Source organism: Zeugodacus cucurbitae, chromosome 3, assembly GCF_028554725.1.
Source record: "Zeugodacus cucurbitae isolate PBARC_wt_2022May chromosome 3, idZeuCucr1.2, whole genome shotgun sequence".
Lineage (NCBI taxonomy): Eukaryota > Metazoa > Arthropoda > Insecta > Diptera > Tephritidae > Zeugodacus > Zeugodacus cucurbitae.
In genome coordinates this window covers 19,430,547-19,455,775 of record NC_071668.1, presented here as the reverse complement: position 1 = coordinate 19,455,775, position 25,229 = coordinate 19,430,547, and the positions used below count along the sequence as shown (strand labels likewise).

The 25,229-nt window shown below is 35.6% G+C and overlaps 2 protein-coding genes across 2 annotated transcripts; both read left to right on the top strand.

Annotated features, from left to right (window-relative positions):
• Positions 1–16,637: 16,637 nt before the first annotated feature.
• LOC105218393 (uncharacterized) lies at positions 16,638–17,435 on the top strand. Its single transcript, XM_011193954.3, has one exon. The coding sequence runs from the start codon at positions 16,805–16,807 to the stop codon at positions 17,096–17,098; it is 294 nt and encodes a 97-aa protein (XP_011192256.1). The 5' UTR covers positions 16,638–16,804; the 3' UTR covers positions 17,099–17,435.
• Positions 17,436–22,760: 5,325 nt separating this feature from the next.
• On the top strand, positions 22,761–23,090 carry LOC105218394 (amyloid beta A4 precursor protein-binding family B member 1-interacting protein). Its single transcript, XM_011193955.1, has one exon. It carries the CDS (start codon positions 22,761–22,763, stop codon positions 23,088–23,090), a length of 330 nt encoding a protein of 109 aa, XP_011192257.1.
• The last annotated feature ends 2,139 nt before the right edge of the window (positions 23,091–25,229 follow it).

The window sequence follows — 25,229 nt, the reverse complement described above, 5'->3', positions numbered from 1 at the left end:
TGATTGTGCAACTGTATAAGTTCTACGCCGCAACTGTGTTGTTGTTGTTTTTTTATTATTTTCACTTCCTTTAAGTTGTTGGTCAGCATCTTCTTGAATGCGTGGTCGCCTATAAAAATAACTTTGATTTATCTTGCGCTACTTCCTGTGCGCCTTTCTCAAGTCAAATGCAGCTTTGGCTTAGCCAAATATTTTAATTACATTTTGTTTTCATTTTTCGGCGGCATGAATAGAAATTTAATTTTGTAGCAGCTTCATGAATACAGATGCTTACCGGTGGTACAAATATTTTGTTATCCGACAAAAGCGAGATCAAAGCGCGGTTGGAGGTGGTGGTCTGAAATTAAAATTCAATACAAAACGCAAATTTTTGAATTGTTGTGGTGTAAAATATGCAAAATATTGCTACAGAAATGAGGTGGACACAATTTTTGGGATTGAGGAGGAGGAGCAAAGGCAATCTAAAGTGCCTTGTTGTCTGCCATAATGGAGACATATTTATATATATGAGAGTTATATGTGTATAACTATAGATTTATTTACTCCTTAAATATGTACCTTCAACCACCCTACAAGCGTCCAGTTCATATCAATTATGCTTTTAGCTAACTCAAATAGCAAGTTCTAATTACATATTTAGTAATCAAGTAATGAAGCCCAATGTAATGCGAGCTTACTTCGCCTAATCCACATATGTTTAAATTTTAATGGCAACACATTTGCCACATGTAATTCAATCGACAACACCAATGAGTAAATTAGTTATGTGTAGCAAATTTACCGGCCTCAAGTATATATATTGTACTAACTTATTAGTGACCACTTTAAGTTGAATTTTAGATACATTTTGTGTATTTGTGAAATGTGTATAAAGTGCTTGGAGTTTCATAAGCTTCTTGCCTGTGGGTCACCGTGATCGGGTTATAATAATAACCTTTTAATTAATATATAAGAAACTTTTTATTTTGGAGCTTTTTTAATCTACAAGAAAACGATTCATTTTATGATATTGTATTCGACAAAGATAAAGCTAAGTTTCACTCTGATCGGATTCGATAAAAATAGACCAAAGACGGCCGTTTCTCTTTTCAAAGTTCAAAATAATATTTTCTCCCTAAGAAGTATCAATCAAATTAAGCGAGTCTTCCTACGGGTTCCCAATAAACTCGTATACTTTTTGACGTTTTCTTATTCACTCATAGTATAAATCTCTTTTATTAAGCTTCAATAATATAGAAATACTGAATCTATGAATTTAAAATTACGCATTTCCTTAAACCTAAGTTTATTGCAATAAATTTAAGTATATAGCTCTTCTTTCCGCTCCACCCCATTTTGTACTTCTGTGTCAGCAGCTAACTTTAAGTCGTAATGCGCTGTCGATATTTTACATTTATTTCATACAGACCGCATGGTCATGAGAAGTTCTGACGCTCATTCAGAGATGACTGTAAAAGTCAGCGAGAAAATCTGACAAAATGTAGTTTATACAGCTAAGCCGCCTCCAAACAACTTATGGGTTTAATGAAAATGGTTTTCATGGCAGGAATAAACTCGGATCTTTTTTCGGTCAGGTGACGGCATTGAAAGAACATTTTGACCGTGGTTAGAAATTAGGTTTTGGCCAGGGAGAGCCAGAAGTTTCCTTTTTATAAAAATCCACAAAAGCATCTTTATATTTTCGTCTATTTCCAAGATTGTATATAATAATTGACTATTGTAATTCGCATTGGTTCCTTAAATGGGATTTGGCTTTAAATAAGAGAGTTTAGAAAACATTTACTAAAGTTTAGTACGTGATGCTTATTATTATTATTCCATTAAATATAATAGTTGGATAATTCTTACGATCTAAAGTCGAGATTAGGTCTAGATAATGTATTCTTTTTAATCGCCGTATGTTCTTGCTGTTGTCTAAGAAGTTTATAGCGTGTGTGTTGGGTTGATAATTTATTCTTGGCATGAACCTTGAGCTGTATCTTTTTATTTCATCAGTCACCATAAGTGTTCGAAGATTCTTGTGGAGATGGATATTTTTTATATACCACGGAGCGTTAGTAATCAATCTAACTGTTTTTGACTCGTAGCTTTGAATTACATCTATATTGGATTTACGTACTGTGTCATACTGGTTTCAGTATAGTTTTGTAGAGGATAGCTTTGTTTTGCAAACAAAGTTTCGGCTTTGGCCCAAGCAACCACTACATTTTTCTATTTCTTTATTTTGAGCTGCGTTTTCTTGACTCTTCTGTGTTCATAGGAAGTAAGTCTTTTATCCAAATATAATCCGAGGCATTTTACGGATTTTGGAATTATGACTTTATTAAGATTAATACTAGAGGACTCTTCCTTTCTTAGTGTGAATGTGATATGAGCTGATTTTGCAGCATTTACCGAGATGTTCCAATTGTGGTCGAGTAGGGGGTACGATTTGCTTGCTATATACCTCTTAGCAAATGTTTACTTGGCAAAGAAATATGCCGGAGATTATCCTTATACAGACTCTGCAAGGAAATATACATCTCGGATTAAAGCTTTACCATATTATCGAAAATTTAAATAAAATATTTAAATATAATAAGAATACCCATTCTACTAAGCCATACATGTGATTCTAGAACTGCCATTTTGATGAATAAATGCTTTCAAAAGCTCAAGGGATTTTAATTAATGTTATACTCGTACATTTAGAATTAACTTTAACTGAAACTGTTTTAATTGAATGTACGATTCTACATTTGCACCATTTGATAACTATCCATAATGCTTTACAAACTTATTTACATAAACCTAAGTATTCATACACACATACAAGTATATAACATATGCTCTCATATAATGTAATATACACTCGCAGCATCATTAGCAACATTTCCGTTACTGACTTTTCGCTTAATTGCCATATTCCGCATTCGCGTGAAAATCAATCAACTCTGCCACTTCCTTCCTTTCACTAGCCACAGCAGGTGGCAAGCAACCAGCACCACCACAGTCGCACCCAAATGCTCATACACATCCACACTGAGGACATTATAAGCTGTGCATTTATGAAAATGGGCATAACTAAGTGCGACTGCACTTGCATTGATGACTATTTATATGTACGCGCGCGCGCATTTAATCTGAACAAAGCGACGTAGATTATCCCTGATCCCGCGCCCTTCATACTAATTGAATCGTTTGGTAAGCTTCACTAATTAGTTAACTAATAACGGCATATACTCAAATACATATACATGTGTAGTTGTAATCTCATATCTTCATATACAACAACAATTTTGTAGATAAGAGCGTTGAATTTCGCGTTGTTGTTGCGCCAGTCATTGATGTTTGTTGTGACAACTGATGTGCCATTGTTGCTATGATAAACTCGATTGTTATGATTAAGTGTCAAATTACATTTACTTGCACACTGATATACAATCATACTCGTATAAGTAGTTACATATGTGTGCGCTTTAGGTCATTTACTATATCTTCACCTTTCTGTATTATTGTCTACCTAGGAGTGCGAGCAACCGCTACTCTATAGCTTACAGACATATATTAGATTTCTGGGAATACTTCAGCTATTGAATCATATTGAAAGCGTATAATCCCCTCTCAATCTTGACGTTGACCTCTATCGGCTCCAATGGTCCTATACATACATATGGGGTTCCGCAGAACGTTTGTATTATTAAAACAGTATTTGCATGCGTTCATTTCTCTCCCTTAAATTCACTGACAGCAAGCTCTTCGGCAGCCTATAAGTCACATTCGATGCCACTAAGTTCCAAAGAAGTTGGCTTTAAATATTTCCATCTTGGTCAAAGGCCTACTACAGAATCTACCAAAAGAAAAAGAGATTGTTGTACATCTTTCTTTAAGGATATAACTAATTGAAAAATAGCAATATGGATAGGGGGTTCATGGAAGAGAAATCCCTCAATGAAATGGAAGAGTGTTTTTTAATGAGGTCAGGTGACCCCAAATATAAAAGGATGAGATAACTTTTACGGTATTTGTCTCAAAAGACGACGGGGGATATATCCTGCTTGTATTTACGGAAATATTGAATAATTTTAGTGAATGGTCTGTTACATCTGGCGGAAAGTTATCTTTAGAAAAATGTAATATTTTACATATATGTCGTAAAAGAAATTGTAATAATATTAACTTCTCGTTTAGAGACATAAATATACCTACTGTAAATAAACTTAAAATATTAGGAATAACTTTCGATTCTAAGTTTAAATTTAAGGATCATTGTTTATACATAAGGAAAAAACTGTTTGAAAGACTAAATATTATTAAGTTCCTAACATCAAGACATTCATTTATTATTCCTACAACTCTCATCAACATCTCGAGTGCTCTACTACTATCAATTATCGACTATGGGCTTCCTATCTACGGACACCATGCAGGCAGCGAATTAAAGAAACTCTACGCGCCTTATCACACGGCAATAAGACGTAGTCTCAGGACTTTCCCTACTTCCAGCACTAAAAACATACTCATTGAATCTGGATTGCCCCACATTAACGAAAGACTTGAGATTAACACCTTGCGACTAATACCAAAAGTATACCTTGGCTCTAATCCTTCCTTATTCAAGGATGTGCATTCAATCATCCGACAAAAACGAATACCAAAATGCAAATCAGCAATAAACATAATCGTTAAGTATGCCCACAAATTGGATATTAATCTTAAACCAATTCCATCAAGAAATAGTAAACACCCAATGTGGGCTCTAAATTCTTCTGTTATAGAAGACAAATTAGTGAGCTTTAACAAAACCTCCACCAACAAAGAGGTATTTAAACAACTCTTTATGCAACGAGAAAGTGAGCTGAAATTAGAAGGATGGAAATTCATTTATACTGATGGATCCAAAACCGATCAAAATACTGCATACGCAGTGGTATCCGAGAACTCAAAAATCATCACAAAGAGTTTACTTTTACCTCCATGTTCTGTTTTTACCGCTGAAGCATATGCCATGAAAGTTGCAACCCAATGGATCATCTCTTCGTAAGGTAAATACGTCATCTGTACGGATAGTTTTTCCTCGATATCTGCTGTACAAAACCCAACCAACAGCAATACTATAATTAAAGAAATTCGGGACAATTTGATTGATGGAAAAAGAAAGATTAAACTGATGTGGGTACCAGGTCACTGTGACATAAAGGGCAATGAACTCGCCGACAAAGAAGCAAAAAACACCATACGTTGCCCGTGCATTTTTGTTAAGACTTCTGAAAACAAAGATATTTCAAAGTTTATTGAAAAGTATACGTATATTCAACTAAAGGTTGCTTGGTCTACATATAACAACCATTATCGTCTCACAAATCCTGAGCGCAATAAAGCAGTATACCCTACTACCTGCAGCATATCGGAAATTAAAATTTTCAATCGGCTCCGTTTAGGACATTGTATTTTTACACACCAGCATATTCTGGAACGCAATAAAACAACACATGGATGTCGACTTTGTAATAGTTCTACGAATTCTGTAGAGCACTTATTAAACCACTGCCCTGCTCTATGCAATATGAGACGGGAATTCTCTTACCCCATATCCAAACTTCTTAAAGAACCATCAACTACCAACATAAAAACAATATACAATTTCATCTCCAAAGCCCAATTAAAACATCTAATCTAAAAAAAAAAATAATTATTCACTATACAAATACCTTTATATTTATAAACCCCTATGTATATACATATATATATCTATAATGTAATAACTCTTTATACTAAACATAAGAATTGTACATATACTAATTCTTAACTAGATTAACATATTACAAATTAATATTAGCCCACAGCCGAAGGCCTTGTAGCTAGTGCTGTTATATCTTATAGGTAGTATAATTATTTATAATTGTATTTCCTTTAAATAAATAAATAAATAAAAATAAATATCCTGCTTCTATGACAAAGTTTCGGGACTCTCACAACAATGCTGACATTGTTCAAGCATATTCCGAAGAGTTTCTGTGGATGAAACTTTTGTCCATGGCTACAAAGCGTAGACCAAGAAAGAGCCTAAAAAGTTAATTTCACCTAGCTTCGAAGGAGCCAAAGACTTTCCTATCGCCCGGAAAGTTGGAAGACTGATCATAGTTTTCTGGGATTCACAAAGTGTAATCTACATCGACTACCTGAAGAAGGACCGTGTTGGTCTAAGGTTTCAAGTATTCCAAATTAACGGGCCAATTCATTACCGAACTGATGAAAAAATCAAAAAAGAGTGCTTTTTCACCATAAAAAGCTTGCAGCCCACGGTTTTCACACCATTCCCCTGACACCTTAATTAGACTATTTGTCTACAAAACTAGTGGAATCAAATTCAATATTTCTCTCATTGCCGCTGTGGTGAGTAATCTGCAGAGCAAGAGGCTTGTATTACCTCCCGCTCAACACAAGCTTTATCACCTCTCTACCCTTGAATTAAGTAACTGCGCGCCATCATTAATGCAATCCCTATATTTGCGCTGCCTAAACTGCTTAAGTTTCCGAAACTCGTTAGTTATCTAAAGAATATGTTTATGTAAATTCTAATGTAAATAATGGTTTGTGTATGTATGTGTGTGTACTGATTCCACCACCACCTTCACCAGTAAGCAGTTAAAACAAACGGGGCACACAAACTTCAGCGCTTCACATAATTAACCAGTTGGAATTGCTTTAACGAATTACATAACTAGTTTAATGCGAATGAAAACTTTTCGGCTTCCAAGCAATAAACCATTAATTCATATGAAAATTGCATAAAATTATGCATGTTGGTGGATGGGTGTGGGTGTGTGTACTAGTACATAAATTAATTAGTTAAGACATCAACAACGAAAAGAGGCATGTAAATGTGGGCACTTTTGTAGCAGGGGAGATGAGTAGGCGCGAGTGCAGAACCCTGTAGAAAAATTAAGCTGAATTTTACAAAGGGAACTCAATTTGAGCTCAACAGTATAGGCGAAAAGCAGACTGCCGCTCGGTTTGACAGAAAAATATCACTACTAAGCTCAGCTTCATATATTAGATTAGAGACCGTGGACTAGGTCTCTGCTTTTCGCCTATACTATTGATCTCAAAATAACCTAGTTGCACTCAAAGTTTCGATGTAAGGGAGTATATATCTGGTTACTTGAATCCCAAAAAGATTTTCAGAGAAATTATCCGATAAAGATTTTAATTTCAAGACTCTTCACGGACTTTCGAATTACGAAACGTAGGTTAGATACTACCTTCCTTCGTCCTTAGGTAACTAGGAGTATTATACTTTCACGCCACTCTAATTTCCTTTTCTGGTCGTATATTAATAGTTCGTGTCTTCTTTGGTTCTTTAACTAAATCTGATAAAAAAACTTTTGTAGAGACTATCAACTCCCTGTGAATATTTTTCCTAAAATGGTAATACCAAAGATATAGTTGAAAAAAGGAAAGAATTTCCAATCTACTATTCGGATCAGATTCCCACAAACTTCTGTGACACCGTTGGTTTTCGACTCCGACTAAAGATAATTCACTCTTAAGGAGGGAACCATTTTAATTACTTTACCTCCTTAGTATTAGTAGTAATGGATGGATATTCCGATTTGTTGGAGTTTTAGGATGAAAGAACATCGGAGTACCCATCGCCTTCCGAGGGATGACCGCTATATATTACAAAATCTTTGGAATTAAGCGATAACCACGACCGCAGCTCTTCTACAACTGATGAATGGAACTTTTTGGATTAAGTCCTGATCGGATGTGCATTCTACTGATTTCCAATGCTCTACACATCATCCGCTTCAACAAGGCTGAACCACTTCGGCAATCTATCTTTATGAACCATACGTAAAAGTTTTTGGCAACACAATGGACCGGAGTCTTTAGTTGTCCACGTGGCATCCTACGTGATTCTTGTCTCATGGAACAAATTCTTAACCTAATCTAACCTAGGACTCTATAGTTCAGTTCCAAGACTCCACTAAGACTAGACAAATAATCCTACTCTTCAATAATACCAAACAAAAAATACATCCTAACAACTAGATGTGGTCGAGCGCCTTAACGTTATGTGTTGTGAGCATCAGGGCTACCATTTGCATGGGTTCCGAGGCAAAGTTCTACATTACCTTTAATATAGTGCACAGTCTGAGAGACTTTCTTCATTTTTCGTATTTTTATCGAATAAATTTCATCTAACCCACAACTCATCGAGCAACCCTTGACCCCCTTTTACCCACATTGCATTAATTAAACGAGTTGTCGTGCGCTAACTGGGAGGCAACTCTATATAAGTGGTTCAGTTGAATTTAACTCAAAGGCACACCTACTTTCAGCCCACTCAAACGAACTCATAAACCGACGGCTTTGTATTTTAGGGCTCATAATGCGCTTGTAATGCGTCCAACTGGGATTTATCACAGCCTAGTTTAAGAGGGGCGGGGAAGGGCGCTCATATGAAGTTAGTTGCTTCACTTTCTTCACTTTCGCTTGTTTAGCAAAGCTTCTGAGTATATGAGTGTTTACCTGCCTTTCATTATGCGCCTCAGTCATTTAACTCTAACGGTAGTACTTGGAGTACTAAAGCTGGCGTGGCATTTCATCTCATTTTAAATGCGCGCAACAATTTCACCACTGAGAATACTTCACACACGCAACACAACACCCACCCACTCATCACCGCTAATACGATAAATATGTAAACGAGTGTGGGGGTGTGGGGGGTACAGGAAACATAGTCAAAGCTTAAATGGCTGCGTGTGAATTGTAGGCGTGCCCAAGTGGTAGTGCGCTGACTGGAAGTAGTAGCAGCGAGGGCTACAACAACAACTAAGCAGCAACAAAGTTTTAACCTCTTAGCACAAAAGTTAAACTACAGCCGAACTTCTAAATCGGCTCTGGCGCTGTCAGTACGGCAGGGGCCATGCAGCCCGGCATTAACCCCTTTTAATGGCTAACAATGCCAAACAAAATGCTACTCAAGTTTATGCGCGGCTCTTGTGCGGTGGCTGTGGTATGAGCCGTGAAGATGTGAAGTGGTTAGCGTGGCGTAACAGATGATGATGAACGCTGTGTTGTTGTTGCTTTTCTATTATTACTGTTTCTATTTAACGGTTATTTTTATTGCACGCACACATAGTGCAATTTGCCTGGCACGGCTCGAGTGTTATCACAGTTGTTGGAGTTGTTGTTAGTTCCAGTTTTTTACTTGCCGTTAATGTTTGCTCATTTTACGGCTAGCTACCGCCGTTACCCCGAATATTATACAGGGTGATGGGGATGATATTCGGGTAACTTCGAAATATGACTCGGGAAGATTGAGGGGTTAACATACTTGTCGGTTAAGATTCGGAATAAACTCCAGGAAAGAGATATTCCTCCTGTTCCCAATGGAGGAAAAGGCAGAACCTGGGTTGTATAGCATATCAGAAACTCGAGAATATAACAAAAGCTCTAGACCGTGACATAGTTCGACAAAAATTATTAGAAAGCGGAAATTATTAGTGACGGAAAGAATCTATATTACTAACGAATTAATGAGAATTATGACTTTGTAGCTTTTCCTGGACCTGGTTGATGCGGGATTCATCACTTAGGGGATTTAACTTCAATGGACGTTTCAGACCCCGCAGTACTGCCCTGTATGAGTTTTTTCTTCTGCCCTGACCCATAATATCCTTATCAGCATCCGTTGCCAAATATAATCTTTGGTCTTAGCATTTTATTCTCATAGTGATGACAGGTTAGTGGATGCTTACATAACTGTCTACTGGTTTCAAGGCAAACGGCGTCATCTCGACCTTCCGACAGACTATTTTTGATCGTTTAGGTGAGCTCTTCACCACACAAGCTTCCAAGCAGCACTTAAAATGTAGTTCCTTCGGGCGAACTTATTTCTTCTTTATAAATTTTAAATATCCCTTTCTCTCTAAGAAATTCTTTTTACATCCCACACCCTGTTCTCCGTCATATGTTACTGTGTACTTATGCGCCGTTTGCTTGAGGCGACCACATCTCAGTCAGTCACTTCCTAATGAGATCATAATATTTTGCAACGCCAGCAACAACAAAACCAATGGGGCTGCTAAGTGGCAACATCGCAGACAAACATTGCCGGAAAATAGCTTGACGCTTTACTACACCAAGGAAACTGAGAAGAGATAATAATAATATTATTTAGTTGAAAGTGTTTGCTAACTTTCAAAAGGAAACATTGAATAGATTTGCAGGGAAATTGTTTTTTTTTTTGTTATTTTTCTTTTACAACATCCTTGCCAGACGTTTTATATTAGTTCCAACAAGTGGGCTTTAAGATTCTTCTGTCCCCTACTCTTAAAGCAAATAACTGTAATTCACATCGAATTTCTGTCGTCAATTTTATATTGCAACCCAGCAACTGCCGTACTTAAGAGAAATTCTTCCTTAGGATCATCTAGAACTACCTATAAATTGGAATATCAACACGATTTTAAAAAAGGGCTGTCCAAAGACCCTTACCCTTTTTGAGTCATTTTTGTTGTAAGATCGGCGTTTGCTTAAAAATGAATTTGACTCAAGCGGTGGGGGGTTGCTTTTCCATGAACATTCTCTTGAGGTCTGAGAACAATAAAAATTACTGGAAGCCATATCCAGAGAACAATACGTGCAATCTTTCAGAATTTTGCCTTCTTCGAAAGATTCCATTTTCCGTAATTTCGTCCCACTCTCGTTCAAAGAAAACTATATAATTATTCTAAGGAATTTCCGCCTTTTTGTCTTTTGAATTTCATTTCCGTGAGATTAACGGTATTTTGGGGGATGGTACTCTATTACTTCGAACTGCGGAGGAATGGTTTCGACGATTCAGAGCGGGTGAAAACGGAACCATGGATAAGCCAGCCGGCGAAAGACCTGTGACGACGAATACCGATTAAATCATGGAAGACATCGAGTTACACCGGCATGTGGCATCTCGTGACATCGCCCAGAAGATGGGAGTTAGTCACCAAACCATTTTAAACCATCTGCAGAAGGCTGGATACACAAAAAAGCTTGATGTTTGGGTGCAGCATGATTTGACGCAAAAAACCTTCTGGACGGAAACAACACCTGCGATATGCTGCTGAAACGGAACGAACTCGACCCGTTTTTGAAGCGGATGGTAACTGGCGACGAAAAGTGGATCACATACCCCAATATATAGCGAAACGATCGAAGTCCGGTGAATCGTCCCAAACAGTGGCCAAGCCGGGATTGACGGCCAAGAAGGTTTTGTTGTGTGTTTGATGGGATTGGAAGGGAATCAGACACTTAATTCTACCATCTACTGCGAACAACTAGACCGCTTGAAGTAGGCGATCGACCAGAAGTGTCCAGAATTGGCCAACAGGAAGAGTGTAGTGTTCCACAAGGACAACGCCAGACCACACACTTCGGTGACGACTCGTCAGATGCTACGGGAGCTCGTATGGGTGGTTGGATGGTGGATGCATATAGCCCGGACATTGCGCCAAGTGATTACCACCTGTTCCTGCCCATGGCGAACGCCCATGGAGGTGTAAAGTTCAACTCAAAAGAGGCTTGTGAAAAGTGGCTGTCCTAGTTCTTCGGAAATAAAGAGGGGGGCTTATACGAGGAGGGTATTATGAAGTTGCAATCTAGATGGATGATATCGATATCATTGGAAACAACACCCGCGCCGTTAGTTCTGCTTTCTCCAGACTGGATAAGGAAGCGAAACGTATGGGTCTGGTGGTGAACGAGGACAAGACGAAATATCTCCTGTCGTCAAACAAACAGACAGCGCATTCGCGTCTTGGCTCCCACGTCACTGTTGACAGTCATAACTTTGAAGTTGTAGATAATTTCGTCTACCTGGGAACCAGCATTAACAGAAATAACAATGTCAGCCTGGAAATCCAACGCAGATTCACTCTTGCCAACAGGTGCTACTATGGACTAAGTAGGCAATTGAAAAGTAAAGTCCTCTCTCGACGAACAAAAACCAAACTCTACAAGTCTCTCATCATTCCCGTCCTACTTTAAGGTGCAGAAGCGTGGACGATGTCAACATCCGATGAGACGGCACTAGGAGTTTTCGAGAGAAAGGTTTTGCGGAAGATTTATGGTCCCTTAAGAATTAGCAACGGCGAATACCGCAGACGATGGAACGATGAGCTGTATGTGTTATTCGACAACATAGACATAGTACAGCGAATAAAAAAACAGCGGCTACGCTGGCTAGGACATGTTGTTCGAATGGATGAAGGTGCTCCAGCTCTGAAAGTATTCGATGCAGTACCCGCTGGTGGAAGCAGAGGAAGAGGGAGACCTCCACTCCGATGGAAGGACCAGGTGGAGAGGGACCTGGCTTCGCTTGGAATAACCAATTGGCGCCAAACTGCCAGAAGGAGAGATGCGTGGCGCGCTGTTTTGGACTCGGCTATAACCGCGTAAGCGGTGTCTACGCCAGTCAAGAAGAAGAAGAAGAAGAATCTAGATGGAAACAGATTATCGAACGAAACGGAGCAAATTTTAACTAAATCCTATCACTGTAACACGTTTTATAAAGCATTGAATAGAGAGCAAAAAAGCGGAATATTTGACAAAATAATATCTATTTGAACGCATGTATATATAATGTTACATTCTATGCTTAGAACTGCATCTATTTGAGATATCGGATCTACTTTAGGAAGGGCGGAAGATCATGTTAAATATTTTATTGGGTAAACAAATTACATTCCCTTAGGGTTTCGAATGATAGGAATGGTTTTTGCCAGATCTTCCTAGTAAAAAAGAGGCTACGCTTGGGTCATAATCATATTTCTGGAGCAGAATGGAAACTAATTTAATTAGAAGAATTAGAATTCAGAAGTCTAAAATTTTTATTTTATTCCAAATCACATCTATGCATTTTCTTACTTTTTCCCCATACGTCCTTAAATTTTATTGAAGTTGCCGATTTCACTTCATCCCTTCGTCGTCTTTTTGATGACTTTCATATACATATGTATATGGTATAATCCCATATTTATCTCCAGTACTTTAATTTTACTACAAACATCCTCTGAGCCAAAAACAATATTACACCCTTGTGCAACATGTTGTACAAGAAAAAACAACAAAAAAAACTTCAACCGCAAATCAAAAATTTCTGTCAAACCGCAGAAACACTAAAGTTTAATTTCCACTCAAAGCAAAAGACACAAAAACAAAAGCAAAAAGAAAATCAACCAAAAAAAGAAGAAGAAGAAGCAGAGAATTTAAATTGCTGCAGCAGCAAGTTTGCACAGTCAGCAGTCAGTCAGTTAGCAACGCTTCGCTAGCGCTGAACACCTAAAATTTTTATAAAATGCATTTCTTAAATTGAAATGTCGTCGTCGTCGTGCTCGTTGTTGCTGTAGTTGTTGTTGTTGTACAACTTGTGCTAGACATTGCGTTTGGCCGCAAAACTACAAGCAGCAGAATATTTGCACGCATACATATGCATATGAGTTGTATGTGTCCCTGACTGTAATTGTGCATTTACTTTTTGGTGGCGCTGTTGTTGTTGCTGCTGCTGCGGTTGCAAGCTCTCAACGCAATTCCTTCGCCTTGTAGTAAAATTCTATTTAATGGCTGTGTGAAGTGACTTGTCTTGTGTTGCCACTGACAGACGGCATGGATGGAGGGCGGTGCAGATATTCCAACACACACACACACTAAGATATGTCATTATGAGTCTGTGTGTTCACTGCAGCTGCTCTCTCTCGCCGGCTGACTTGGTCCCAGAAGACGCCACCGTGGCAGCAGCAGCAGCACTTCACTGTGTAATTCACTTCATACGCTTTTGCTGCGATTGTTGGCGGCGGCGATGGAGCCTTACTGACTGTGCGAGCAGCACTTCCACACGGTCTTAACTTCATAGCTGCAGTTTATAGATGCGTCTCGTGGCAATGGAGGCGGCTTTCAACTGATTCTTTTTTTTTCATTTCGTATTCCAACTCTTTTTGCCAAATCAGACTCGCACAAACACACATGTGTGTGTGCGTATGTATAAATTTTGGTATTCGATAAATATTTAAATTCCCTACATTTGACAGTTATCGATTTACGAGTAACTGCACGCAGTTCTTTTATGATTTGTTTTCTTTTGCGTCTTCTTCTTACTTTTGCAACGTCTAATTTCAACCTCCGTACGTTTGAAAAAAAAAGAAATCAGCAAAAGAAATAAATAATAAAGTTTTGTGCGAGTATATGAAAATGTTGAGGTTGCAAGTAGGAGAAAATTTGACAGTCGCTGTCAAGTGATTTCGTTGTGACGTTGTGGAGCATAAATTTTGCAAAGCGCATTTTGCAGCAGACAAACTCATACATGTGTACCAATACATTTGTATATGAACACACATATTTTCAATTTGGTGCTGTATGAATGCAGGTGGTAATTTATTTTCAGAAAAGATTTTTACTTTTTTATTTTGGTACTTATAGCACCTAGAATGGAATGTTGTTAATAAATTGCTTTATTTTTAACAATTTAAGTGCTTGCTACATGCCAATATTTAATATATAAAATAATTATAAATTTAATGATGAGGTATTGCCTACCATTAGGCTCAAAAAAGTTATATGCCATACACGACGTTGCCGCATATTTATATATCGATATCAAAAGCCACTAACAAAGTTATAGTCTTTTCGCATAGCCAAACTAATTTAATACATTAAGATTATAATTGAAAAACCAAATTTTGCCTTTCGCACAGCCGATTATTCGATTAACGATCTGCTGTTATACATTTTTGTTTGGCTGCTCATAAGGATTTTGTTAGTTTCAACAGCTGATTGTAATAGTAATCAAATTTCCAGCGTGGACAACAACCCGCAGAAAAAAAATTTTAATATTTTTTATGTCAAATTGACAATTTCCAACAAATCGAAAAGACCGTAGGTCATTGTATGGCAAATATATTTAAGAACATTCAGTTTAAATTTGAAGTCGATCGGTCAATTTCTCGTTGAGTTATGATGACAGCAATTTTGAGAAATGTCTTTTCGAGAAAAACACATTTAAAATTTCGACTTTATGTACTTGTACCTGAGAGCGGTCGCTGTTTAGAACGCAGGCATTCGAAAACTATTCAAGATACGACCTTACCGCTTTCACAGAATATTTTTGAAAGTATTAACTTTCGAATAAGCAAAAAATAAAAAAATCGATTTTTTGAAAATGTCACGAGTTATACCAGACCGCTTAAACAAACTAATTGAAACTGTACTACTCCATCTGACAATTACGATATACATATATGTATACTACGCAGCAGTGTTGATAATTTATATTTTTGGATCTTAAATTTTTGATACAAGGCAACATTATTTTTGATTCTATCTAATACAATAATAGGTTTAAATTTTATCGATCATTTTATTAATAATGAAACTTCTATTTTTTCGACCATATTTAATCGATAATTTATATAGTTAATTCGTTCCATAAAACTTAAGTCTTATACGCGTATATTCTGCTTCTCGATAAAGCTAACAGGTAGTTCGAGTTTTTTCTGATATATTAAATGTTATTTTTACAATATTTCAAAAAGTATAGTTATTTATCGATCGAAATATTCATTAACATATTGTCCGTCTTTCCATCGTATACAGTTCAGCTCGAACAATTAATATGGAGGTGTGGTAAAGAATTCAACATTTAAGAAGAATCTTACACATAAATTCAAAATGTAGCTTATAACACAATTTATCAAATCAGAACTTCCGTTTTATTTTTCATTTAATCAACGTTAATTTTTATGATCACAGTATTTAAAATATCGATTTTTATCGAAAATGTAATAATACATATCGAGAATTTTCGATAAAAAATACATAGAATTATCGATTATTTGTATTAACATATAAACAATTATTTATTTAAAGTAATATAACTGTTATCGATAAACTATTTATTGTTTTCGATAAGAAAAGTATTTATTTTTTTTTGAAGATATCGATTTAGTACCAACAAAAGGCTTCAAACAAGTTATAATGTCTAATTTATTATTGATTATATATACTTTATATAATATATACATATATATTTTTTGAAAATAACAATTGTGGATAAAAAAATAAATTCTAAACCAAAAAAAAATATGAAACCAGTTTTTGTTGTCCAAGTTTAAATTTGTATGTCAAAAAATCAATAAAAAAAATATTATAATTTTTTAAAATCATAATATGTTAAATCGAGAAAAACACATTGCAGTATTGCTGTGTGATATTTTAGCCGTTTCATCCCACTGTACAGGAATGTATGCCGCGGTAAACAAAACTGTGTCAGAAATGCCCGAGTTAAAAATATTGTCCATAGTTCAAACACAACTTCGGGTAGCTGAGTCATCAATAAAAGTGCTTTCCCGCAAAGCCTAATCCAACGTACATACGCACATACACACAAAAACCATATTCAACACAGACGCTCAGTCCAACAAACCAATAACACACACTATTATAGTACATGCACACCATTTTATCACCACCACAACGCTTATCTTTACAACACCTCAGCGCAATGCAACCCCACACAACGATAAGTAATCTCTAAATTTACGATTATTGATTTCACACCGGCCTATACAGGTGTCACAATGATAACTAACTGCGAACATTACAAACGCAATGCGACCAACTCTAATGAGTACCAGCCAGCTAGTTCATTTATCATTGCGCTGACACACACAGTAAGTCATTGGACAGCAGCAAATTAAGACGTAGCATTAGAGACCTGCACGAGCAGCAATTCAATTAAGCCGAAGCAGCACTTCAACGCTTATAAAAGAGATTGATTAGTGTAATGGCACCGCCACCACCACCACAACCGCACTGCGGTGGACCGCCGCCAACGGGTCCGCCACGACGACCATTAGTTAAAGTGGAAATTATACCGCCTTGGCGCCGACGCCATCATCACCATCATCATCACCACCACCATTCACCGCCGCCGCCGCCACCACCCAGTCAGCCAGTTGTTGTGGTTGTGCCTGGGCAACAACAACCGCCGCCACCACCACCATACGGCAGTGGCTACTATCCACCGCCACCACCACCGGGACCTGGTTCACACTACCACAATCCGCCGCATTATTGAGCACATCAATTGGATGAAATTAAAGGGATTTACTTAGTGTTTAAGTTCACTTTCGAAGGGAATAGTTAGTAGAAGAACCTGATGTGGTGAAATATGTAATTATATACATCATTCTTTATTGATTTGTAACAAATATGTTGGCTTCAATATTTTAATTAAATATATTCTTTACTATTTAGTGAAAGAAATGTTTGTTTGTACTATGATATAAAACGGTTTATTTGTGGCCCCGGTGTTATCAGCCTGTGGTTATCAAGTGCCATAAAAAATTTATCAGCGAATTCCCTGTTTTCGTACGCGCTTAAGCTCAAGGGTTTAATAAAAAGCTCCAAAACAATGTTTGTTTACATTCATTTGAATAGGAAATAACTAGATTGTAAATATAATTACAAAGATATTTAATTTACAACGACATAATCCCTTCGTATGAAACCATTAAGTCCAGGTTGCGACTAGACTAAGTTGAGTAAAATGTATACTTGATATGTTTGTCATGGAAGTTTGTTCATTTAAAGATATATTCATAATATATCGACTTCAGAGAGATGTAACAATTTGATTGAGATCGTTGCAGTTGTTTTCGAGATACACGAGACTCATTTAAAAGTGCACACTTCTATTATTTTTTCTAATCTCATGATAGGTTTCAGCATGACCATTTTATATATTACTTTTCTGGACATCGTACATCTTTGATAGAACTTTGTCAGACATACTCCACCAAATAGTGTTAGTCAATGGATGTTTTCCGGCAAATAGGTGCTTTCTACAAGTTCCAGGATGACTCCGAAAAACTATTAAAATTTACGAAAATCTTTTAATTGTAAAAAATATAATTTTCCTCCAATGAGCAACCTCTATGATAAACAATTTTTTAAATTTAGTCCAAACTGAGTAAATTTAGTACGTATGCATGGCCAAGGCGATAGGTTTGGTATCCGAGTAACATCAATCGAGTTTTTGGGAATATCTTTATTGAAACTTCATTCCATTTACATACCTCCCATTCCTTTCTCACCTTTTCATATCAAACACTGAAACCTATGAATGTCATATCGAAAGTAAACGGCCAAGCTTTTGTACACAAGTAGATAAACAAATAATTAATTTTTTTTCTGGTAACTCTAATCGAAATGCAAATCAGAAGCTTTCTTGACAATATATTCAAAAGCTTCTAATCTTATGGCTTTCAAAGTTTGGCAAGAGTTGCAAATATGATATTCAAGCACTTGACGAGCTAATTTTTGTCCAAACAACTTGAATCATTTTGCAGGTATTGTCAGACCAATATTTTTATACTGTCTCAACAAATTTGCTAAACGAGATATAGCTATATATAGATATATAACAACGTGATCAGGGTGAAGAGTGGAGTTGAAATCCGGATGTCTGTCCGTCTGTGCAAGCGATAACTTGAGTAAAAATTAAGATATCTTGATGAAACTTGGTACACGTGTTTCTTGGCACCGAGTTCGAAGATGGAAAAAGCCATGAAAATTTGGTACAAAGGATCGCACTATGAAGGGGCACATTTGGATGTAATTTTTGAGGAAGTGGGCGACGCCTCCTACTAAGGTTTTTGTACATATCTCGTAAACTGCTAAAGCTATATCAACCAAACTTCCTAGAGTCGTTTCTTTTAGGTATTACCTTATACAGTCCCAAAATGAAGGAAATCGTATTATAACCACGCCTACCTCCCATACAAAGGTTATGTTGAAAACTACTAAAAATGCTTTAATTCAGTAAGTGAAAACACCAGATACTTAAATTTCATTATAAAGATGGTATAGAAAAGCGCTCTCAAAATGGTATACAAAATTTTAAATGGATGTGGCTCTGTCCACTTATGAGTCATAAACCATATCTCCGAAAATACTCGACCTCGTAATTTCAATGAAATTTGGTTCTTGCATACCAATTATATATTGTGAAGACTGGCCAAATCGGTTGACAACCACGCCTACTTCTTATATACCAGAACTTTGAAGTCGATCTGAATCATTTACTTCACACTACATAAAGTAAGCACTAGTGAACATATGGGAATAGAATTTTGCACAAATACTACATTTATAGTGTGGCATCGTTCTTCTAAAAATCGTCGAAATCGGACCATAAGTTTTCAAGGTCCCATGTAGCGAACATGAGGACATCGGTGCTTCTAATTTTGTTTTTCACTGAAAATATGTATAGGTAAGTCTCTCAGATATTTTGATGAAATTCAGAGGGAATATCTTCCTTTTAATAATACGTCACCGTGCCAAAAATGCGTAAAATCGGGTCATAACTTCACCTAACTAACATATGCCTAATAATAGGGTTTCCAACTTGCATTGGACTTTATACCATATAAATATATGACGAATATGTAGGTCAAATTGTTTATTTTATATGATAAATAATTAATTTTATTTTTAGATTTTTTTATATTTTACAAATCCTAAAATATTAAATAATAAGAACCTTATCAGTAAATTTTATAAAAATATCAAAAAATACTTCTCTCTCACCCTTACTCAAAATAATTTCAAAATAAATATTTACGCAGGATTTAATATATTATTTTAATAATCTTTATAGGTTTTACATATTGATTCGTTAAGAAAAGTGGTTCTATGCAAGCAACAAGTTTCCTCTACCGCCAGCAAAATCAGTTGATTTTCAGTGCTGCCGCACATGCAATATATAAAACAAAATTGTATCAGACACTTTAAATGAAATATCGCATGCGATTAAATTGTAACAAGAGAGCCTACCGTTCAACACCTGTCGCTTGTGTAACAAAAACACCGGCAGCAAAACTTAATTATCGCATGACATGCCAGTTATGAATGAGAACAAATGAGAAGGATTAGCACTCTCAATGAGCATCAATGCCATCAACAACGGATAAGCGCATTAGTTTTTGTGCAACGAAGCGAAGTGAACAAACATTTCAATGTGAAAATTAGTGCGCAGTATTTTATTGTGAAAACTTAACTTGTTTAAACTTTAAAGTGATATTATTAAATAATAATACGAAAAGTTGTTAATTTGTGTAAAATGTTTGTGAATCGTTAAACTTGTACGAGTAATTCGTGTTTGTGCGTGTTTTAGTGATGTGAAAATTCGTTAATCTGTGTGTAGTGTTTGTGTAATTCTAATGCGGCAACTTCGGCCGCGTTATAATAATAAGAAAATAAGTGAATAAGTGCATTTCTACATGTTGGATCAATCATTTGATGTTGGTAGTCATTGTGGGTGGATGCATGCAGAGATATGCACACTGCTGCAACGATGGAGAGTTAACAAAGCAAATGGTAAGTGCATATTAATGTAGAAATTAATCAAAAAACATGATAAACATATTTCCTAATATATTTAAGATTTTTATTAATTACATTGAAAATATTAAATGTTTATACTTAATATTATTACATTTTATATTTTCTTAATTATTTTGTGTAAAGATCACTATATTTACATATGTGCGTTTATGCTAAATATCTGAATATTTTGTTTAGTGCAATGGAAATAATATCGGAATATTCATTGGCTCCACTATCAACATTTTGTCACACTTTTATGTGGTTAAAATTTTGAATAAACTAACAAATTAGTATGATTTAAAAAATCATCTCTGGAAGTAAATAATTAATTAATTTAGGAGAGGAATATTATTTGAAGAATATTACAAAACAAAATAATATTCCATGGAACCCAAAAACCAAATTTTTTAGATTTCGAAATTGGCTACAATAGTTTTTTCGATTTTGTTTTATCTCAAATACCGTCTAATATTTTATTTAATTTACCTATTTTATTTATCAAATAAAAAAATTTTAAGCGATTTTAAATCGCTATTCTCATCCAATTTTTTTACTGAAATGTTCCAATGGTTTTCACTCATCACAAATATTTTCGGTACAAAAATTTCTTGCTCTATATTTTTTATTTGACTTATTTTTAAAGAAATTCTAAAAATAACAAGTGGCAATTCGTAAATATCATTTTTATGAAAATTTCACATGGACTTCGCCTTAGTAATAAATCTGAAAGAAGATATGTATGTAATTTTATTACGATAACACCCAAATTGAACCATATATTCGGCACAAAGTCCAATAGAAAAACGAAAATCATCATATATAGTACATGAGGGCTGAGATAAATTCTGAACCAATTTCACTCAACACCAACATACAATATATACAAGATTATATGCTCACTTAATTTGGATAAAAAATAGTTCACATATTAAACGATTTATAAGCTGTTAATCGTATTTTTGAAAATCCTATAATTAGGTATATGTGAGCTAGGGGAAGTTATGACCCGATTTTCACCATTTTTGGTACAGAGACACACTATTTGAAGAAAAAGATTCCCTCTGAATTAAAATAAGATATCTGACAGATTTACAAATATTTTCGGTGAAAATTTACTCTAATGCACTGAGTTATTCATATTCGATATCCGGGGCATTGAAAAGTTATGGTCCGATTTCGACAATTTCACAAGTGATGCCACATATTATATACAGTATTTGTGTAAAGCATTATTCCGCTATACCGGCAGCAAAACTTCCTTATTTTGCATTTTGTAAAAAAAGCTGTGTGCAGCTTCCTTCTGCTATTTTTTCTGTAAAATCTAGTATTTCTGATGCTTTTTGTTAGTGAGTTATCGCACTTTTAGTAATTTTCAACATAACCTTCGTATGGGAGGTGGGCATGGTTATCATCCGATTTCTTTAATTTTTGAACTATATAAGGAAGTGGCTAAATAAAACGACCCTAATTTGATCCTTTATACCAAATTTTATTTTTATAACTTTACTTATAGCTTAGTTATGAACCTTTATAAGTTTTCGCCATTTTGTATGCGTGGCAATTGTCCGATGCAATTTCAATAGCAACCCTCTCACGATCCCAAGGAACATGTGTACCAAATTTCGTCAAGATTTATTGATTTTTACTCAAGTTATCCGTTGCACAGACAGGCGGATGGACAGAGAGGCTTCCAGATTTCAACTCGTCTCGTCATGATTTTGATATATAATACATATATAACCCTATATCTAACTCGTTTGTAATCACCATTCGGTTCAATTTAAATAGTGCATTTAATTAATTCTAAATTTATAACTTTTTTTTTGATGGCAACAGCACCTCAAATTCAGAGAGTAGTGTACCCGATTATTCTAAAAGTCTGTTTTCCTTTTTCTAATAGTATCGATTAACATTCATTTGAGCTTCAGTGCAAAATTTCGCATTATCAACATAACACAACACGTATTGATAAAAACAATTACGCGTAATTTCTCTAGTCTTATCAATTCAAATAAATTCATACAAACAAACACCGACGCACAGTCACATAAACTGACCAAAACTGACTCATTATTAACCACGAGCTATCAGCTGCCAACCCAGAATTCGAATATAAACCCCCGTCGTTGATAGTGTGTGTGTATTTGTACATGAGTAGGCCAACTTAATTCAGTGCTTTAACACTTTCGGTTATATGTAAACAATTACGGCGTTGAACGTGCAGTTTCAACGCAACGCTTCCAGCAAATAGACGTCCCAAGGCAAACAACAGCAGTTGACATTCAAACATCAAACGCATCAGACACATTTTTTTGGATTACTTGTTGTTTAATTTACTAAAATTCGGTGCCATGCCGCCACCAATCGTATACTATGAAGATCCATATTGTGATCGCTCTTATTATAACAATCGTCGTCCAGGTTTTGAAATTGATATTTTTCCCGGAGGCATTGAAACGTTCTTTAATCCAGCCCCACCACCGCCGCCGACTCGCACCACAGAGATCATAGTTATGAATTCGGGTAATTCTCGCTATCCGCCGCCGCCACCTCCACCGCCTCCGTATATGCCGCCACAAGCACAATACTACAACAACAATAATGGCCGTTATAATAATGGTGCTGGCGGTGCCTACGGTTATCCGCGACACTACAATAATCCACCAAATTCCGGTTGGTAGCTGTGAAATGGCCGATGGAAATCGTGTGAAAATCTGTGACAGTGGAAAACTTGGTGGGCATAAAAGTATAAAAACTTAATTAATAATCTGCTCAGTGTTCTTTGTTATGGTTTGCCAATAAAAATAATTGTGTAATTTTAAGTTATTTATTTTAATTAATAAAGATGCATTTTGTTCCTCAAAGTGTTTAAAATATATGTATCTTTCTGCGTAGCCATTTTGAAGTATTTTTAAATTTGTATGAAGCAGTGTTTCAGATATAGTCAACATTTATATACCTGTTTTACTATGTAGTATTCCTGAAAACTGCCTCGGTGAGTCTGATATAGTCACAGTTGATTTACTGGATAGTGACCTTTAACTGCTTCTTTTGCAAAAGAGTCTATATATATTTAACATTATTTGGCATAGAAATGTACACTTTTGTATCTACCAAAAGCTAAAAGTTATTGTTAGTTGCATACAAAATTCATATATGTGTAAAGCTTCTTTTGTCATTTGATTGGCTAATGAACTGTCTAATAATACTGAAGTCCAGAGCACCAATCTGGGTTCGAAATATTTACTAATTATTTATACTAATCATATATCAATCTTATAATATCTTACGAAGGAAGGTGAGAGGTAGATCTATTGTCATTGGGATTAACTATTTTATTACATTTCATTACCATAGGTCTAAAAGAATAGATACTGTCACTCCTTCAATCCTTAAAACAGACTTCTAAACTTTGGTTGGACGAAATCATTGATATATTTGCCTTGGATATCACTACAGCGATTTCACAAGCTATATTGAAAGTTTCTTGTATTTTATTTGTGAATATCGGTCTCCGCACCACTATTTTTTTTCAAAAATTATTTTTGGAAATATTCCTGAACGCATGGAACCAATATATTTCTTAAATGAAGGCTATTTTAACAAAATATACATACAAATCGTTTTCAAACATTCATGGTCTGAAAACCCAACTAAAACAATCCGTAATAGCAATCTTTTATTCATACAACGTTCGGTACTTTTACGATTAAATATTTGGCGTAATAATGCCCTTAATTTTGTAAAAAAAAAAAAAATAAAAAAAAAATAAACTGAAAATCACACCAAAAAAGTTTAGGCATCGTATAATGCATTGCATTTTTCGGGGCGCTGATCATCGCATTGATTTGATCCGCTGTGCTTTTGAGCACCGTGAGGTAAGGCCGTCGTCGGCAGGTACTCACGTTAATATTGGCTTTAATGGAACCAATATATTTCTTAAATGAAGGCTATTTTAACAAAATATACATACAAATCGTTTTCAAACATTCATGGTCTGAAAACCCAACTAAAACAATCCGTAATAGCAATCTTTTATTCATACAACGTTCGGTACTTTTACGATTAAATATTTGGCGTAATAATGCCCTTAATTTTGTAAAAAAAAAAAATAAAAAAAAAATAAACTGAAAATCACACCAAAAAAGTTTAGGCATATTCCTTGTTTTGGTTTTTTTCTTCGGGTTTTAGGGGGAATCTAACGATAACAAATTATTTGTGTTTAAAACTATTCAATTGCTTAAATGATGTTGCAGTACAATTTGAATTTTCAAAGATTAAAATTGAAATGGGGCGTGGTCGTGAAGTTCCATTTGAGACTCGGAAAATTATCTTAGATTTGTATTTAAAGGGAAATGGAGCACGTACAATTGTCCGAATTATTAACAAACCGCCATCAAGTGAGCAGACTTTCAAACATATGAAAAGTCTGGAACTTTACAGGTAAAACCACGTTCAGGTCGTCCAAAAAAGTTGACATCTCACGGTGAACGTAAAATCCTGGGAGCAATATAGGCAGACCCAAGGACATCAGCAGCATTCGAAATGTGTGTTTTCAAGATTGGGTACAAAAACCCTTAAAACCTTTAATACTTCTGGTGAATCGACAAAAGAGGATTGCATTTCCAAGAAAATACGGTGATGACAGTAGGCTTGCTTTAAACTAAACCTATCTAAGATCAATGAAATCAGAATTAATAAAACGTTCACTCTTATTTTTCCAATTCAAACCGTATTTCAACAGTCAAAATGAATACCAATATATGACAAATTTGTAATATCCATATAGGAGTATCATTAAACTAAAAATTCGGTACTTA

Excerpts from the sequence above, each read along its gene's own strand:
- LOC105218393 (XM_011193954.3), top strand. The coding sequence starts at position 16,805 with ATGGCACCGCCACCACCACCACAACCGCACTGCGGTGGACCGCCGCCA.
- LOC105218394 (XM_011193955.1), top strand. The coding sequence starts at position 22,761 with ATGCCGCCACCAATCGTATACTATGAAGATCCATATTGTGATCGCTCT.